The sequence below is a fragment of the Hevea brasiliensis genome, chromosome 13 (genome assembly GCF_030052815.1).
Source record: "Hevea brasiliensis isolate MT/VB/25A 57/8 chromosome 13, ASM3005281v1, whole genome shotgun sequence".
NCBI lineage: Eukaryota > Viridiplantae > Streptophyta > Magnoliopsida > Malpighiales > Euphorbiaceae > Hevea > Hevea brasiliensis.
The window spans coordinates 59,569,863-59,589,657 of NC_079505.1; the positions used below are offsets into that span (position 1 = coordinate 59,569,863).

Here is a 19,795-nt window from a genome sequence, read left to right on the forward strand (position 1 = left end):
CTCAATTGATTCAGATAATTAAAATATATATTTAATTGAATTATTTAAATGATGATTGTCATAATTGACTCAAATATATATGATTAATGTGATATTACATATAATTAATTAATTTAATTATATATATACATATAATTGGATCATTTAAATGATAATTGTCATAATTGACACAAAATATATATGATCAATATGACATTGTACATAATTAATTAATTCAATTTACTCATTGTGATGTTGTACATAATTAACTAATTTAATTTACTCAATTAAATGCTCAATTGGTTAAAATATATTACCAATGTGACATGCCGCATACTTAAAATGATTTAGTAAACTCAAATATATATTTAATTGTATCAATAAAATGATAATGGTCACAATTAACTCAAATATATATGATAAATGTAATATTGTACATAAGCAATTGATTCAAATAACGCAATTAAAAGCTGAATTGACTAAAATATATCATCAATGTGACATATCATATACTCAAATTGATTTAATTGATTTAAATATATATTTAATTGAATCAATTAAATGATAATTTTTATAATTGACTTAAATACATATGATTAATGTGACATTGCATAAAATCAATTGATTCAATTGACTAAATTAAAGGCTTAACTAATTAAAATACATTATCAATGTGATATGTCATATACTAAAATTGATTTAACTGACTCAAATATATATTTAATTAAATTAATTAAACTATAATTTTTATAATTAACTTAAATATATATGACCAATGTGATAATATACATGATCAATTTGATTTAATTAACTCAATTAAAAACTCAATTGATAAAAATATATGATCCATGTGGCATGTCACATACTCAAATTGATTCAATTAACTCAAATATATACAATCAATTGAATCAACTAAATTTTAATTTTCACAATTGACTTAAATATATATTATTAATATGATATTGCACATAATCAATTAATGTAATTAACTTAATTGACTAAAATATATGATTAATATGAGATTCAATTGCTTAAATTAATTCAATTGATTCAAATATGTATTCAGTTGAATTAATTAAATGATAACTTTCTCAAATGAGTCAAATATATATGAACAATGTTTCATGTCACATGCTCAATTAATTTAATTGAATAAAATAGATATTTAATTGATTTCGTATAAATTCACTCTACTCACTCAAACCAAATAAGCATATAAATTCACATGTAACTGTCTAATTTGATTTCATATTATATATTAAATTTAAATTAATTTTAAATTGAATAATAAATAATTAATTTATTTTAAATTAAAATCATTTAAAAAAAATAATTAAATTTAATTAAAGCCAAGAATTAAAATTAAAAATGAGATGAATCATTTGATTTAATTACATTAATCCTAAACTAATCGGCTAGTTTTTTATTTTAATTGAACTGTTTAGATTAAAGGATGAAAAATTTGCCATGTTATACCTTATACCTTTTATACAATACACATGATTCAATTGGTGCTAAGTTGAAAAAAAAAAGCCTTCAATTAATAAATATTGACTAAAGAAAAATTATTTCCTCACAAATATTAGCTAAGGAAAAAAAAACGTGGATTACACTCTCTAAAGCTTCAATAAAATAAAATTAAAATAACTTTTTAAAATTAAAATTTAATAATATATATATATTTTTATATTTAAATGGTAGATAGATAAAGAATTCTAAATTTTTTCACAAGAGGTGATGATGATAAAACTGTATATGAGAATCTATATGTCACGACCCAACCTATGGGCCGGACCGGCACTAGGACCTGGGCCAGCCTAAAGCCCCCGAGGCCCGTAGTAAGCCTAACTGTTCATTAACCCAACTCTAAGGCCCATTTGGGCCCAATATCAAGAAAACAAACGGACAGAATCCGACCATAAAATGGACTTTCCAACGGGGAGTTTTCGACTCACCCGACCTGTAAACATAATAAATACTCAATTGGGGAGCTCAGCTCACCCTCCATATACTCATATCCTTATAAAAATAAATGGGAGCTCAGCTCCCTCATCCAATCCATCAAACATGCATATCATTATACGTTTACAGGTCCAACATGATAATAATATTACAGACCATAATCAAATAAATACTTCTAACACATGCGGAAATTCTAGGAGTAAATAAAATTACACAAATATTGATAAACAACCTGCGAAGGAGAAAAGCAGGTTAACCAAAATAAAATCCTCCTGTGCTTTGAAAAAATATTGAACAGAGTGAGCGTTCGACTCAGAGAGTAAAATATCAATTTTAACCATAATCTCTATAACTATCTAAAACTAATGCACCCTGTAGAGTGAAATGCAACATCAACATCATTTTCACATCATAACATCAAAAAGGTAATTTGGAGCTCTCACGCACCCTGTAGCATCAATCATAACATATGGAGCCGATCCTATACTGACTCTCTTAAATCCAACACGTGCCGTGAAGAACTCAAGCCGGACTTTCGCTTAATAAACCAAATCGGGGGTTCCAGCGAAGAACTCAAGCCGTGACTACCCCCCGAAGGATCGGGTCCCAGCGAAGAACTCAAGCCGTGACTACCCGTCCTATCCATAGTCCACACCACATCACACGCACGCCAACGCACGCACACTGCTCCAAATTACCACAACAACATCATGGCACTTTAACAGTTATCAATGCATCATAAATCGTGCCTAGAGTTTAACTACATAAATATATGCATATAAGTGATGCATGGGCAGGCTGAACATATAATAATATCGAAATTACAATTAAAATTAATATTTTACTCACAGACTTGACGACAATCACTGTGGCGGCTGGGCGGAGGAAGAAGGCTGTCCCGGCTCACCTGACAATTTTATTACAATCATTTAATAAATTTGACTCAATACAAACAAAGAAAAAGACCAATACGTCCTAAGTCGTGCCGAAAATCCGGCAGAGTCTCCCCTATACCTAGGACCTACCCAACCTGCAAAATGGCTCAAAACACACTTCTATATTTACAATCCATATATCCACAGCTCAATCATATCACACAGCCCCTCCTGGGCCCATCAAATCAATCATCCATCACAGTATGTAATATTTCAATTTAGTCCTTATAATTGACCATTTTTGCAAAAACTGCCCAAATAAGCTCTAAAAATTCTAAAACTTTGCCCCGCGGTCCTTAGCAATATTACTAAGCTATTGCAAAAAGAATCATAATTTTCTAAGCTACCACGAATATTTTATGGATTTTTAATCCTATTTAAGCACTAGAAAATTATGAAAAAGCAAGGTTCGGGTTTACCTTTGCCGATTCCGACTTCGGGAACGCGCTCGGGACGTCTGACAATGGGGGGCTAGCCAAAACCTCGGTCCAATTCGGAGAATTTTCTGGTAACGGGTCTGTCTGGCCGAAATTTCACAGACCCGGTCAACTGTCGAATTTCCGCAAATTGAGGATACCTACACGAAGCCCATAACACGGGGGTTAGTACATAAAATTTTCAGAATTTTCTAAGCTCATTAAATGCTCGGAAAAACACTGCGAAGTTCCGTGGGACCCACCGAAAAACGGTGTCGAAAAAATTTGAAATTTATGTCGCCGCGAAGCTCTCGACGAGTGGAGCGTGCTGGTACCTCGGTTTTCTCGTGGGATTCACGGTTTTCGAGAAATCTAGCCCAAAAAATCGAAATGGGCTAAAATCTTCTCGAGCAAAAATCGGACAAACAGCTCGATGGATTTCGGTGTTCTTAGTGTCTATGGAAAGCTCTCGCCGAGTAGATGATTTTAGACACAAGACCCGGTCCAATTGGTGGCCGGATCGGCCGGATTTTGGCCGGAGAAGCTAAACGCAAGCGAGGGAGGGAATTCACGCGGTTTCCGTGGGCAGCCTACCGGCCGAGGTCAGGTGGCGGCGGCCTACTGGGTGGCAGGGGGAGGTGGCTGGCCGGCGGCAGGGGAGGGAGGAGAGAGAAAAGAGAGAGAAAAGGAAGAGGGAACGACGCGCGCGGGGAAGAAAAAGGGAAGGGAGCCGGTCCGATTCGACCGGTCCGATCCGGTCCGGTTCGATTCGGCCGGTTCGATTCGAAATACAAAATTTTGAATTTTTACTCTGCATCGGGACCGAAAACGAGGTCCAAAAATTCCAAAAAAATTCTAGAAAACTCAGAAAAATACATAGACTCCAAATATATTTTTAGTTTTGCCACGTGGTCTTTAAATTAATTTTTAAAATTCATCAAAGTTTATATTTTCGGAAAAATCGAACCCGATTTTTAAAATCCGAAAAATCTCAAAAAAATTCCTAAAATTTAAATAAAATTAAAATACCAAAAATGCTCATAAAATTTAAAATTTTGGGGTGTTACATTCTTCCCCCCTTATAGAAAATTCGTCCTCGAATTTTACACAAGGCAGAATAAAGCACATGATTATACATTGAACAGATAAGGGTACTTGCTACGCATGTCCCGCTTCGACTCCAGTGCACTCTTCCACCGATCGACTCCTCCACAAAACCATAAACATAGGCATCTTTTTTGATCTAAGCTGTCTAACTTGGTATTCAACTCTGGCTACAGTCGCTCCTCAAATGTCAAGTTCTCTTTAGCTCTATCACATCCAGTATAAAGCGGTACATGAGAAGGATCAGGAATGTATTTCCTGAGCATGGAGATGTGAAACACGGGATGAACGTGAGAGAGGTTGGGTGGTAGCTCCAACCGGTAGGCAATTGCTCCAACTCTATCAGTAACCTCAAAAGTTCCAATATACCGAGGTGCCAACTTGCCCTTCTTTCCAAATCTCATGACTCCCTTCATTGGAGAAACCTTCAGGAATACATAGTCGCCCACTGCAAACTCCACATCCCTCCGTCTGGGGTCTGCATAACTCTTCTGTCTACTGAAAGCTGTCCTCAGTCGTTCCCTGATTAAAGGAACTACCTCTGAAGTGTACTGCACTAGGTCTACATCATGCACCTTTGCTTCCCCCATTTCTGTCCAACACAGAGGAGACCTACACTTTCTTCCATATAGCGCCTCATAGGGTGCCATCCCTATGCTGGAATGGTAACTGTTGTTGTAGGCAAACTCCACCAAAGCTAGCTGATCATCCCATTGACCTCCAAAATCCAAAACACTCATGCGAAGCATGTCTTCCAGTGTTTGGATTGTCCTTTCGATCGCCCATCTATCCGAGGGTGGAAGGCCGTCTTGAAGTTCAATCAGGTGCCAAGTGCCTCTGCAACTTTCTCCAAAACCGAGAAGTGAATCAGGGCCCTCGCCGATATTATGGAAGCTGGAACTCCATGCAATCTGACTATTTCTCGAATGTAGAGCCGGGCGTACTGTGCCACGGAATATAAAGTCTTCACAGGTAAGAAGTGAGCTGATTTGGTCAAGCGGTCTACAATTACCCATATCGAATCATATCCTCGCGTGGCACGAGGCAACCCAGTCACAAAATCCATAGTGATCATTTCCCACTTTCATTCTGGAATAGGGAGCTCTTGCAGTTTCCCTGATGGTCTTTGATGTTCAAACTTCACCTTCTGACAAGTCAAGCACTTGGACACAAAGTCTGCTATGTCTCTCTTCATGCCATTCCACCAATAGCTATCTTTCACATCATGGTACATCTTGGTGGAACCTGGGTGGACATTGTACAGTGTATAGTGTGCTTCTCGCATGATTTCATTCATGAGGTTGTCCACATCGGGCACACATATCCTAGAAACTTTCACTAGGGTGCCATCATTGGCAAATCCAAACTCACCACCTTCACCTTGCTGTACTCTTTCTATAATCTTCATCAATTGTTGGTCTCTGTGCTTAGAAACTCTAACTCTGTCCCTCAAGTCTGGCCTCACTGAAAAGTGAGCCAACAATACCCCCTCATCTGAAAGATCTAGGATTAAACCTTGATCCATCAACTCATGTACCTCCTGAATCAATGGTCTCTTCTCTCAAATGTGCGCCAAAGCGCGTAAGATTTTCTGCTCAAGGCATCCGCCACAACATTGGCCTTTCCAGTGGTGGTACTGGATGGTGCAATCATAGTCTTTCAGAAGCTCCATCCATCTCCTCTGTCTCAAGTTTAAATCCCTCTGTTGGAAGATATACTTCAAACTCTTGTGGTCGGTGTATATCTCGCACACTTCACCATACAGGTAGTGTCTCCAGATTTTTAGTGCGAAGACTACTGCCGCCATTTCCAAATCATGGGTGGGGTAGTTCTGCTCATGCCTCTTCAGTTGCCTTGAAGCATAAGCCACTACCTTTCCATTCTGCATCAAGACACACCCTAGGCCAACTCTGGAGGCGTCACAATACACGGTGTATCCTTCACCACTCACAGGTAGTGTCAACACAGGGGCAGTAGTTAGACACTCCTTAAGCTTCTGGAAACTCTTCTCACAGTCATCTGTCCAAATGAATGGAACATTCTTCCTGGTTAACTTAATTAGGGGAGCCGCTATCCTGGAGAAATCTTGCACAAAACGCCTATAGTAGCCAGCTAAACCTAGAAAACTTCGCACCTCAGTGACTGTTGTAGGCCTAAGCCAATCAGTTACAGCTTCAATTTTCTTAGGATCCACTTGAATGCCGTCACTAGAAACCACGTGTCCCAAGAATGAGATGCTTTCTAGCCAAAATTCATATTTTGAAAATTTGGCATATAGCTGGTGCTCCCTCAACGTCTACAACACCATCCTCAAGTGCCACATGTGTTCTTCCTCGGTCTGAGAGTATACCAAAATGTCATCTATGAATACGATGACAAAACGGTCCAAAAATGGCTTGAACACCCTGTTCATCAAGTCCATGAAGGCTGCTGGTGCATTAGTGAGTCCAAAAGACATCACCAAGAACTCATAATGATCATATCTTGTCCTGAAAGCCGTTTTGGACACGTCCTCATTCCTGATTCTCAATTGATGGTAGCTTGATCGCAGGTCTATTTTGGAAAAGAATCTATCCCCTTGGAGCTGATCAAACAGATCATCGATCCGAGGAAGTGGATACTTGTTCTTCACAGTCACCTTGTTCAGCTGTCTGTAGTCGATACACAACCTCAATGACCCATCCTTCTTTCTCACAAATAGAACAGGAGCGCCCCAAGGTGAAGTGCTCGGACGTATAAAACCCTTGTTCAAAAGCTCCTGTAGTTGCTCCTTCAGCTCTTTCAATTCTGCTGGTGCCATCCTGTAAGGTAGCATCGATATGGGGTTTGTACACGGCACAACATCAATGCAAAACTCTATTTCCCTTCCTGGTGGCAACCTTGGAAGCTCCTCTGGGAAGACATCCATAAATTCTCTGACAACAGGAACATTTTCCATGCTGACACATTCTACAGATGTATCTCTCACCAATGCCAAATACCCTTGGCATCCACGCCTCAACATTTTTCTAGCACTAATTGCTGACACCAAATTATATGGAGCCACGCTCCTGTCACCATCAAAGCTAAACTCTTCCACACCAGGTATGTGGAAATACACCTTTTTGTTCCTGCAGTCTAAAGTGGCATAGTGAGTTGACAACCAATCCATCCCCAGGATTACATCAAAATCCATTACTGGTAGAGGAACCAAGTCTGCTGGGAGGATCTTTCCATCCACTACTACTGGGCTACTCGGAAAAATCATATCTACATCTATGTTGTCGCTAAGTGGGGTAGCTACTGACAAAGGGCACTCTAAAGTTGTAGGGTTTCTACCCAACCTCATGGCAAACACAGGGGAGACAAATGAGTGCGTAGCACCCAGATCTATCAAAACACGAGCCTCATAAGAACAGACCAGAAGAATACCTGCCACAACTGCATTTGAAGCTTGAGCATCCTGGTGGGTCAGGGTGAAAACTCGAGCTTGACCCCTACCCTGAGTGGCAGAACCACGACATCGACTTCTACCTCTGACCGCCTCCAAATCCACGCCCCTTGTCCTCGCCTGTTGGCCATCGAATCGATCGCCGCCATGTTGGAAGTACCGGATACAATCGGGCGAGGAACATTTGCAATGAACCTCGTGACCCCATCTCGTGGCTCATCAAAACGGGCATTCTCTAGCAAAGTGACTGGTTGGCCACACTGAAGCATACTCGATCCCATCAAACAAGGTCCCGAATGTCCTCTTCCACACTTTGTGCACAAGGTGCCAAGGAGGATCTGAACTGCACCGTAATCTGTTGTACTCGAATCGTGACCACCGCTGATCCGCACTCGTCCGAATCCTCGAGGTTTTGTGTCTAAAACTACTCTTCTTGTTCCTACTTTTTCCTTTGTAATTACTCTGGCCACCACTGTCCGGAGTACCCATGGAAGGAACACCTGAGGAACCCTCTGCTCTATTTTTCTTGGCTCTCCCGCTGTCATCCGCAGCATAGCTAATCTCTATCTGTCTGGCTCGATCAACCACCACATCAAAAGACTGATCAGACATCATGGCCAGGTTCGCATACCTCCTGTCAAGCCCCTTTAGGAATCTTTTCACCTTCATAGTCTCTGTAGATACTGCTGTAGGGGCATATCTGCTCAATTCCAGAAATTCTGTAGCATATTCATCTACAGACCTGCCATTCTGTCTTAAGGCCTCAAAGGCCCACTGCTTCTGATCTCTGAAGCTTTCTGACACAAACCGATTGATAAAAAGTTCCACAAACTGAGCCCATGTCAAGCCTTCCATCCGGGGTAACACGTAGTCATTCATCCATTGTCTAGGCATAGGCCCCATGACATGCTGCATACACTCTATCAGTCTTCTATCAGTCAACTGTAATTCTGTTCCTGCCTGTCTACAGGAATCCAAAAATTGATATGTATCGTCTGACACATCATAAGTACCAGGCACCAACTTCTTAAAATTGATTATCTGTTTGTAAGGTTCTCCTCTTGGTGCGGTGGACTGCTGCTGCTGTGGAGGGTGGACCATATACTGCGCCATCATGTCGATGGTTCTCTATAACCCAGCTAGAGTAGCTGCCATGGGGTCCATGGGACCCTGTGCCATAAAGGACTGATCCTGTACTGGGGGTGGCTGCTCCTCTACTTGAGCAGCTCTAGGCCTCCTACCCCGCCTCCTCGGGGCAGGCGCCTCATCCTGTGCCGACACCTCGTCAGGCACATCTGGTTCTAGTGCAGTGGCAGCTCTCCTGCTTCTACGCATTTTCCTGAAATTCAGCAGCATTAGCCCACAAAATTCAAAACTGCACATTACACAGCTCTATAGACTCATATTTACACACAATATATGAAGCAGAAACTAGAAGTAAAGATGACAATGCAAGACGAATGTGGACCCTATTTTTCCGCATGTGACTCCTAGTAGACTCTTCCCAACACTTCAGACAAACATTCCCTAAGAATCTGGAGCCTAAGCTCTGATACCACATTTGTCACGACCCAACCTATGGGCCGGACCGGCACTAGGACCTGATACCTTATACCTTTTATACAATACACATGATTCAATTGGTGCTAAGTTGAAAAAAAAAAGCCTTCAATTAATAAATATTGACTAAAGAAAAATTATTTCCTCACAAATATTAGCTAAGGAAAAAAAAACATGGATTACACTCTCTAAAGCTTCAATAAAATAAAATTAAAATAACTTTTTAAAATTAAAATTTAATAATATATATATATTTTTATATTTAAATGGTAGATAGATAAAGAATTCTAAATTTTTTCACAAGAGGTGATGATGATAAAACTGTATATGAGAATCTATATGTCACGACCCAACCTATGGGCCGGACCGGCACTAGGACCTGGGCCAGCCTAAAGCCCCCGAGGCCCGTAGTAAGCCTAACTGTTCATTAACCTAACTCTAAGGCCCATTTGGGCCCAATATCAAGAAAACAAACGGACATAGTCCGGCCATAAAATGGACTTTCCAACGGGGAGTTTTCGACTCACCCGACCTGTAAACATAATAAATACTCAATTGGGGAGCTCAGCTCACCCTCCATATACTCATATCCTTATAAAAATAAATGGGAGCTCAGCTCCCTCATCCAATCCATCAAACATGCATATCATTATATGTTTACAGGTCCAACATGATAATAATATTACAGACCATAATCAAATAAATACTTCTAACACATGCGGAAATTCTAGGAGTAAATAAAATTACACAAATATTGATAAACAACCTGCGAAGGAGAAAAGCAGGTTAACCAAAATAAAATCCTCCTGTAGCCTGAAAAAAATATTGAACAGGAGTGAGCGTTCGACTCAGAGAGTAAAATATCAATTTTAACCATAATCTCTATAACTATCTAAAACTAATGTACCCTGTAGAGTGAAATGCAACATCAACATCATTTTCACATCATAACATTAAAAAGGTAATTTGGAGCACTCATGCACCCTGTAGCATCAATCATAACATATGGGAGCTGATCCCCTATACAGCTCTCTTAAATCCAACCTGGTGCCAGCGAAGAACTCAAGCCGGACTTTCGCTTAATAAATCAAATTGGGGGTCCCAGCGAAGAACTCAAGCCGTGACTACCCCCCGAAGGATCGGGTCCCAGCGAAGAACTCAAGTCGTGACTACCCGTCCTATCCATAGTCCACACTACATCACACGCACGCCAACGCACGCACACTGCTCCAAATTACCACAATAACATCATGACACTTTAACAGTTATCAATGCATCATAAATCGTGCCTAGAGTTTAACTACATAAATATATGCATATAAGTGATGCATGGGCAGGCTGAACATATAATAATATCGAAATTACAACTAAAATTAATATTTTACTCACAGACTTGACGACAATCACTGTGGCGGCTGGGCGGAGGAAGAAGGCTGTCCCGGCTCACCTGACAATTTTATTACAATCATTTAATAAATTTGACTCAATACAAACAAAGAAAAAGATCAATACGTCCTAAGTCGTGCCGAAAATCCGGCAGAGTCTCCCCTATACCTAGGACCTACCCAACCTGCAAAATGGCTCAAAACACACTTCTATATTTAAAATCCATATATCCACAGCTCAATCATATCACACAGCCCCTCCTGGGCCCATCAAATCAATCATCCATCACAGTATGTAATATTTCAATTTAGTCCTTATAATTGACCATTTTTGCAAAAACTGCCCAAATGAGCTCTAAAAATTCTAAAACTTTGCCCCGCGGTCCTTAGCAATATTACTAAGCTATTGCAAAAAGAATCATAATTTTCTAAGCTACCACGAATATTTTATGGATTTTTAATCCTATTTAAGCACTAGAAAATTATGAAAAAGCAAGGTTCGGGTTTACCGTTGCCGATTCCGACTTCGGGAACGCGCTCGGGACGTCTGACAATGGGGGGCTAGCCAAAACCTCGGTCTAATTCGGAGACTTTTCCAGAATGTCCGTTCGCCTAATTTCACTGCACAGTTAATCGAATTTCTGCGAATTGAGGATACCTACACGAAGCCCATAACACGGGGGTTAGTACATAAATTTTTCAGAATTTTCTAAGCTCATTAAATGCTCGGAAAAACACTGCGAAGTTCCGTGGGACCCACCGAAAAATGGTGTCGGAAAAATTTGAAATTTATGTCGCCGCGAAGCTCTCGACGAGTGGAGCGTGCTGGTACCCTCGGTTTTCTCGTGGGATTCACGGTTTTCGAGAAATCTAGCCCAAAAGTCGAAATGGGCTAAAATCTTCCCGAGCAAAAATCGGACAAACCGCTCGATGGATTTCGACGTTCTTGGTGTCTATGGAAAGCTCTCGCCGAGTAGATGATTTTAGACACAAAACCCGGTCCAATTGGTGGCCGGATCGGCCGGATTTTGGCTGGAGAAGCCGAAACGCCGCGCGCCCGAGAGAGGGAATTCGCGCGCGGTTCCGCCGCTCGGGCCGCTACTGGCCGGGAGGCCGGGTGGCGTGCCGGTAGGTCAGTGGCGTGGGAGGTGGCTGGCAGGCGGCAGGGGAGGGAGGAGAGAGAAAAGAGAGAGAAAAGGAAGAGGGAACGACGCGCGTGGGAAAGAAAAAGGGAAGGGAGCCGGTCCGATTCGACCGGTCCGATCCGGTCCGGTTCGATTCGGCCGGTTCGATTCGAAATACAAAATTTTGAATTTTTACTCTGCTTCGGGACCGAAAACGAGGTCCAAAAATTCCAAAAAAATTTCAAAAAACTCAGAAAAATACTTAGACTCCAAATATATTTTTAGTTTTGCCACGTGATCTTTAAATTAATTTTTAAAATTCATCAAAGTTTATATTTTCGGAAAAATCGAACCCTATTTTTAAAATCCGAAAAATCTCAAAAAAATTCTTAAAATTTAAATAAAATTAAAATATCAAAAATGCTCATAAAATTTAAAATTTTGGGGTATTACACTATCCAGGACTTCAAGAGAGATTTTTTGTGTTTTTTAAACTCCATTAAGCCAATTTAGAAAATCTTAACTGTCAAAAATGATATCAAGAAGTTCGAGTTTCATCTTATTAAATATTATTTTATTATAATTATGGATAGCTCAACTTTTTTAAAGATTATTTACTAAAAAAGAAATATAATTAAAGAAAAATTATTAAAAAAATGAAGAATAGAGTAAAGACAGAAATTTAACTTAAAAAAGCATAAAAGATAAATAAAATATTTTATATTATTAAAAATCTTTTAATCCACGGTTAATACGAATTTACTTATTTTTCAATATATATATATATATATATATAAGTCGACCACACGGGAAAGAAACCTGGCAGGGCAAAATATGTCCAGTGGTAGGTCCTGAAATGAAAGCAAAAGCATTATTTTAGTGGCGACGGGTTCACAGGATAGGATCCGGTGTGGTGGGGACACACTCGTCTCAAAAGTCTTTTTCTTTTATTTTTTAAAACACTGAAAACTATTTCATAGAAATATACTTATTTTTATTTTTTTTATATTGATTAAAAAAATATAATTAATACAATTAAAATAATAAATTTTATTTAATTTTTTCTAATTACCATCTATTTATATTATTTTATTAAAAATTAAATAATTTATTTATTAAATTATTTTTGAAATTAATGAATTTTATTTTTCGATATGTATTGAATAGATATCACACAACAGCACACAGCCACGTGAAGAGCCAGCGCAAAAATCAACCTCAAAATAAATCGGAGCTGTCTCTCAAAGACTTAGGCCATTCTTTTCTCCGCGCCCGAGGACTTCCTCCTGCAACTCCGACCATCATCAACTTTTTGATTGTTCTTCTGCATGACACAGCAGCCAAAACAGAATCTATACTATTCATATTCATATTCGACGATATCATCTCTCAACCATTACAATTATCATCATCACCATCACCATCTTTGCAATACGATTGGCTTTCCTTTGAACGTCCCTTTGTAACTCTGGTAGTGATTTCTTGTTCTTTTGATGTTTTAAGATTTTGATCGATATATTTTTACAATTTTTCATGCCATTAATTTTTTTCAATGATGATTACTTGGATAAAATATATATTTTTTTAATTTCTTTTTCCAAAAAATAAGTTGTGCATTTTCTTTGTAATTTAGGATTAGATTTCTTTAATTTTTGCTTATTGAATAATAATTAATCTTTCTTTTTAATGGAATTTGAAGTTTATCTCATTATGCTGCCTTTGACTTGTCGCCATTAAAATTAAATCTATTTATTAGCTTAATTTGCTTTTTTTTTTTAATATAAAATTTTAATTATTGTTTGGATATTCTGATTCTGTCTAAAGTTACACATAATATAATGAAATGCTAATTGTGCTTTCAGTAAATTTTACGTGTTAATGAAATGAAGTATCGATGCTTTTTTTATTATTATTATTATTATTTTTTTGTATTGTAGGACTCTGCTTTTTGTGGGAGGCTGAGGAGCTGGAAAAAGGTTCTGATTTTATTGGGAAAAAATAGCTTTTGAATTTGAAAATGAGAAGAAGTTTTCGATTTGCACGCCAACTTCTATCAGCTTTACAATATCAAGAACACAATTGCTCTGTTAGTTTGTTGAAAAGGCAACAAACCCTTTTGGTAGATGGCAATTGCACCACTTCTATTTGTAGAGCTATCAATAGTGTTGATACTAATAGATTTCTCTCTCCCAAACTTATCATCTCAAGAGCTCTGTCAACAGAAGCTGCTAAAATTTCTAATGGAGGTTGAATTCCTGTTCTTTTTCCTTTTATTTTTTATATTGGAAAAACAGAATTTGAAAAGCATTTCTTATTTTTTCTGGTATTTGGTGTTTTATTGGATAAATTGCAGATGTGAACAGAGGAGGACCACTTGTAGAGTATGAAAGAAAAATTGCTGCTGGTGAGCTTGTGGATGGTGATAGCTGCCAGGTATGAATGATCTTGATGCAAATCTGTTTGGTAGTTTTATGTAAATTTAATCGAGATGATTACTTATTCCTCTTTGTTCTGTGGAAATTGTGAATGGAAGGATTTGTTAAATGTGCTGAACAGCATATTAATGGAGTGGTAATATGGGTATTTGTATTATATGAACTTACCATGTATTTTCTTGTGACCTGAATAAAAAGTTGCCTATGATTTTGATGAAGAATATTTGGAAAGTAGAAACTAGTCTCTTATTTAAGGGGGTTTTCTGTACTTTAATTTTCAGGGCAATTAACTTTCCTTGCTAAAGAGTATACTGACCATGATTTCTGCAGGTGGGCACTTTAAGGGAGCTTCAAAGACTTTATGATGAGATTGTTGAGTCAGCTGATACCTGTAAGTTGGATCGGTATGCTGCTTCTGACAAATCTGGAAGGTAAATATTTCATTTTGTTCTGCATATGTTTGTAATTTTGTATTTCCATTTCCAAATTATATTCTTGCAGGGGAGATCAAACTCTTATTATTTATCTTGTGAATTTTTGCTTATTGTCTTTGAATTGTTGAATGTTCTTTTAATTTCATATTCCATATCACCAATTATGAGTCAACTTCATTGTTTATCTTCAGGAGTAGGTGGTTGTGGTCTCGTTTCTTGCCACAATCTTCATACTCACCAGTTAAAGGATTATATCTTTATGGAGGAGTAGGCACTGGGAAGACTATGCTGATGGACTTATTCTTCAATCAATTGTAAGCTTGTCATGTAGTTTTGGTTTGTTACACTGGCCTTGTTGAGAAACAAAAGAATCTAACATAAAATAGAAGCTCATTATGGTAGACTAGTAATAGAATAAGGTCACCATATGTTGCTGTTTTTATCAACTGACATCTTTTCCCTCAGGCCCTGCAATTGGAGGAAAAAGAGGATCCATTTTCATGACTTCATGTTGAATGTCCATAGCCGGCTGCAGGTAACCTGGCTGCCTATCTTTGTATTTCTTCAAACTATATTGTCAAGAAGTAAAGGTTTATGTTCAAGTGGAAAAGTAATCGTGGTCTTATTTTTTTTCACTAGATTGTCAACGTTCATAGGTTTTCTTGACATACATTCATATACATAAGGCTGCTTATTAATGGTTCATACTTTTCTTCTTTGCTATTCAGTCTGCTTTCTATTTTTGCATCCACACACACACATTCTGAATCAGCAAACAATGGGGAAACAAAAAAAAAAAAAAAAAAAAAAAAAGAAGGAAGAAAAGCTTTTCTGTTAGGAATAGGGTGTGAATTTGACTTTGATTGCTGCATAATATTATCTTGTTAATGTTGCTTTAATTGAGAATTGGTCTTATGCAGATACTAAATTAAGTTTGTGTTAAATAATGAATTCTTGCAGAAGCACAAGGGTGTGGCAGATCCGCTTGAAGTTGTTGCGGGAGAAATATCTGACGAGGCAATCTTATTATGTCTAGATGAATTCATGGTATACTAGTTGCATAGCACTAGATGCTTGTGATTTTTTTTATCAAACAAGTTCTCTATTTTTGTGGCAAGATGCTCATGTAGGTACCTTTTACAGGTGACTGATGTTGCAGATGCATTGATATTGAACCGTTTATTCAGACATCTATTCAGCAATGGCATTGTAAGTCTACTTTGTGTTATCTATAAATCTCTACAATATGATTAAATATCTATGTTTTCAGATGAAAATTAAATTGGAAACTGGAACTTATATGCATATGCATGATGGAAGCAAGTGTAGATTCTTGTGGCCACCTCAAATCGTGCTCCTGATAATCTTTATGAAGGTGGATTGCAGAGAGATCTTTTTCTACCATTTATTGCAACTTTGAAGGTATGTGCATAGTTGTAGTCATACTTCGGTGGTTAGTCAGGGTTAAGATGTTCTAAGAGTTGGTATGCTTTTCTGATATTATAGGCAAATAAAGTTAACATCTGGATTATATTGTTGTAGGAAAGATGTGTGGTTCATGAAATTGGTTCATTAGTAGACTATCGGAAGATGACATCGGTAAAGTTTTGATAATCTGTGTAGATTAGTAAAAAGTTCACTTCTTACATGCATCATAACTTGCTTGACATCAATGAATACACGTGGTATGCAGGCTGAGCAAGGTTTCTACTTTGTTGGTAAAGATTTATCGGGCCTCCTTAAGCTAAAGTTTCAAGAATTGGTCGGGGAGCAAACAGCTGGTCCCCAAGAGGTGGAAGTAGTAATGGGAAGGACATTGCAGGTTTGTGCTCTTTTGCATTCTTCTAAAGTGTATAAAACTGTCCATTAATTTTGTTTTGAAATTCTTTTTCTACATTCGGTCAGGTTCCACTGGGTGCTGATGGATGTGCATATTTTTCCTTTGAGGAATTGTGTGACAAGCCTCTTGGAGCTGCAGATTATTTTGGATTGTTCAGTAAGAGTCTGAGTAACACCCAGCTAAATGGATTTTGACATACAGATTATTTGTGTGGGCAATCAATAGTTGGAGCATAACATGTCTAATTGGGTTGAGTTTGACATTGCAGATATGGAAAAATAGACTGGACATGATTTGGACTATATAATTGATTGTGTTTCTGACTAGAAAAGGAGCAAAAAAATCATAAATGATTCTTTTCCCTTTTCTTGGACGCATGCATGATTTGTTTTAGAAGGAATGTGGTTTCCCCCCTTTATATTAGTAGCTGCCCAACTAATGGGTTTCTTTTATCCGTACTGGCTTATGTCTGAAATGTTATGTTTGGTACATATCTCAAAATTGTTGTGCAGTTCTTCTAGGGGGAAATTCTTACAGGAATGTATTTTCTTTTGTTTTATTCTGTACAGAGAACTTCCATACCCTGGCATTGGAAGGTGTCCCAATCTTTGGACTTCACAACAGGACAGCAGCATATCGGTTTGTCACTTTGGTTGATGTATGTCCATTGTTTCCTAATTGGTTTGATTTTCTTGAATCTAAAATGGACAAGTTTGCATTTTATTTGGAGCCAAGATGAACTTGTATCTACAATCTACGTGGTCATCCTGCTTAAGCTGCACTTTATATTGTTCTCGCTGAATTTCACAACCGTGTGTGGCTTTTAGGAGTTGGCCTTTTGTTGCCACTGGATTCAAATAATAACTCCTTTTCTTTTGGATCCAGGCAAATAAACTCTATTTTTTTTCCCATGTAATTTTGTGACTTAAATGGTTTTTGGGGGGGGGGGGGGGGTTGGGTGGGAATCCCATTCTTCTTCTGTTCAATCCAACCAAAAATAAAAAATGCATCTAAAATAGAAATAGAATTGATCATCAGACATCAAAGATTGATCTAATAGTTTCTGAAGTCATTTGCTGAGTTGGTACCAGGAATGTCATGATGCATGAATCCAATTTTCTCATGTAAACTATCCACAAATTAGAAGAGAACAAGGTTCTACAGCATATTGATGCAGGTTGATTTGGATCTCAAATGTATAATGTTAATTTGGAAGGATTATTTTCTTCTTCAATTTGTTATTTTTATGTTGTTGCACAATGCCTCTTAAAATTTAGGAGATGTTGACACATACATTTACCATGAGCATGAATTGTTTTCATGTTACGGTTTTCTGCATCCTGTAGTCTCACGGGGATGGAGGAGTTGATTTTTCCTGGAGAAATGCTCTAGAGAACTGTATAAATTCCTTTCACTAGATTATCTAGCACTTGAAATGCCATTACCTGACATTGAAACTTGTTGTATAATCTTGGTCTTTGTGCCTCTCATAAAGGATGTACAATTGTTGTCTTCTATGCCTTGTCCACTGTCTTCATAGGAAACTCATATAACTTTCTTCCCTAAATGGTTTTGCTGTTATGGTTATAGGTGATGTATGAGAACAGGGCCAGGCTATTGTGTACAGCGGAGGGGAGTCCTCTAGAACTTTTTAGAAAGGTTGTTACAGTTTCTGATGCAAAACAAATGGCACCTAGAACCTCCACGAGATCAAGGAGAAATGATGATTCTGACCTCTGTGTAGACAATGAACTGGGATTTGCAAAAGACCGTACAATTAGTAGGTAAAAATCTGGATATTATCACACTATTTGATTTCTTTTATGCACCTTATGACTGAGCATCCATTGCTCCAATCAACGTACTCCAAGTTCATGACTACTTTCTGCTTTTTGTACTGCTTTCAAGACTGCTAATTTATCTGAGACACAATCAACAGTAATTTTCCTGGAAAATAGTTTCTCTGAGTTAAAAACTGTCAAGATTAAAGTTCAATTAATTTACTTGATTCGGGGTATCCACAATTTTGGAATAGAATTATATTTGAGTTTGACTTTAAAAGGCTTTACTACTGATGTTTCTCAAAGTCAAACCTTCTTCTAATACTACTGCTGCTACAAGATGTTAAAACAATATTTTATTGTCTGCTTTAAATAATTTCTTTTTGTCATATAGGGCATATAATTTCTTCCTGTTGTAACTGTGGATTGTGAAATAATCACTGCAGATTGACAGAGATGAATAGCAAAGAATATTTAGAGCATCATGCTGCCATATTAACTGAGAAGCAGCTCTTACAGGAAGATGTTAATGCAAACGCTGTGCTAGGGTGAGATGGCAGGGATCCGGTATCATTAACTAAAACATAATAAACTGATGTCATTGGTTATACAATTTGAGGTTCACTAACCTGATCATGGTTTTTTTGCCAAATTGGGTATAGTTTTCATAAAAAATCTCAAGTCATAGTGAATAAAATGCAATTTATCATCTGTAAAATATAAATTCTAGCAGCTTGATTGCAACAAAAATTATATGCTGTCAGATGGGTGATTCCTGCTCTCAATAATGCTGTTGAATTTAAATCAGTCATTGTTACAGGCCAGAGTTTCACCCTAATGTAACAAATATGTAGCCTGGTTGTTGAAGTTAATTATATGAGCCTTTTCCATTTTTTTTGGTTCCAGGATGGGCGGTTATCTCCTGCTGTGAGATCCGTGGTACGATAAGCTCATGCATCTCCAAGCAATTATTTCCTCTGCTTTGGTCGAAATGGAAATATAAATTTCTTAAGCTTGTGCCTCAATTTTTCTCATTTTGTTTAATAAGAATGAAAAGCAGATTACAGTTCTAATGTCATTTGTTTACAAGATGTCTTGCATCAGTAGCGTTAGCATTTACTAATTACATGGAAAAATGGACACTAATTAGGAAATTGGGAAGAGTGATCTCAATTATGATTTCATATTCGCTATAAGTAGCTTGTGTAGGTTGGTTCAAAATACTCTGTACTTCCAAGGGAGTAACTGTAGGGAACTTACTTTCTGATAAATATGATATAAGTGTATTTGGTAAACAAATTAATTTTCAAAAAAGTAATTTACTTTTAAATTAAAAAAGATGATAATATTTATAAAATAATTTAAAGTAAAACAAATTAAAAGATAATTATAACAAACTAAAGAATAAAT

General features: G+C 37.5%; 1 protein-coding gene and 1 long non-coding RNA gene across 2 annotated transcripts; one reads left to right on the top strand and one right to left on the bottom strand.

The window, feature by feature from the left end:
* Positions 1-10,057: 10,057 nt before the first annotated feature.
* LOC131171709 (uncharacterized) lies at positions 10,058-11,368 on the bottom strand. Its single transcript, XR_009142363.1, has 3 exons — positions 11,281-11,368; positions 10,776-10,833; positions 10,058-10,199 (listed from the first exon to the last, which is right to left on the bottom strand). It is a non-coding gene; the product is annotated as an uncharacterized LOC131171709 (long non-coding RNA).
* A 1,705-nt stretch (positions 11,369-13,073) lies between these two features.
* On the top strand, positions 13,074-19,476 carry LOC110642193 (uncharacterized). The gene is made up of 16 exons (XM_021794145.2): positions 13,074-13,366; positions 13,833-14,141; positions 14,249-14,328; positions 14,661-14,761; positions 14,956-15,078; positions 15,230-15,299; positions 15,725-15,811; positions 15,908-15,973; positions 16,094-16,186; positions 16,307-16,363; positions 16,458-16,586; positions 16,670-16,760; positions 17,174-17,262; positions 18,195-18,388; positions 18,832-18,933; positions 19,292-19,476. Exons 2-16 carry the CDS (start codon positions 13,913-13,915, stop codon positions 19,314-19,316), a joined length of 1,536 nt encoding a protein of 511 aa, XP_021649837.1. The 5' UTR covers positions 13,074-13,366; positions 13,833-13,912; the 3' UTR covers positions 19,317-19,476.
* The last annotated feature ends 319 nt before the right edge of the window (positions 19,477-19,795 follow it).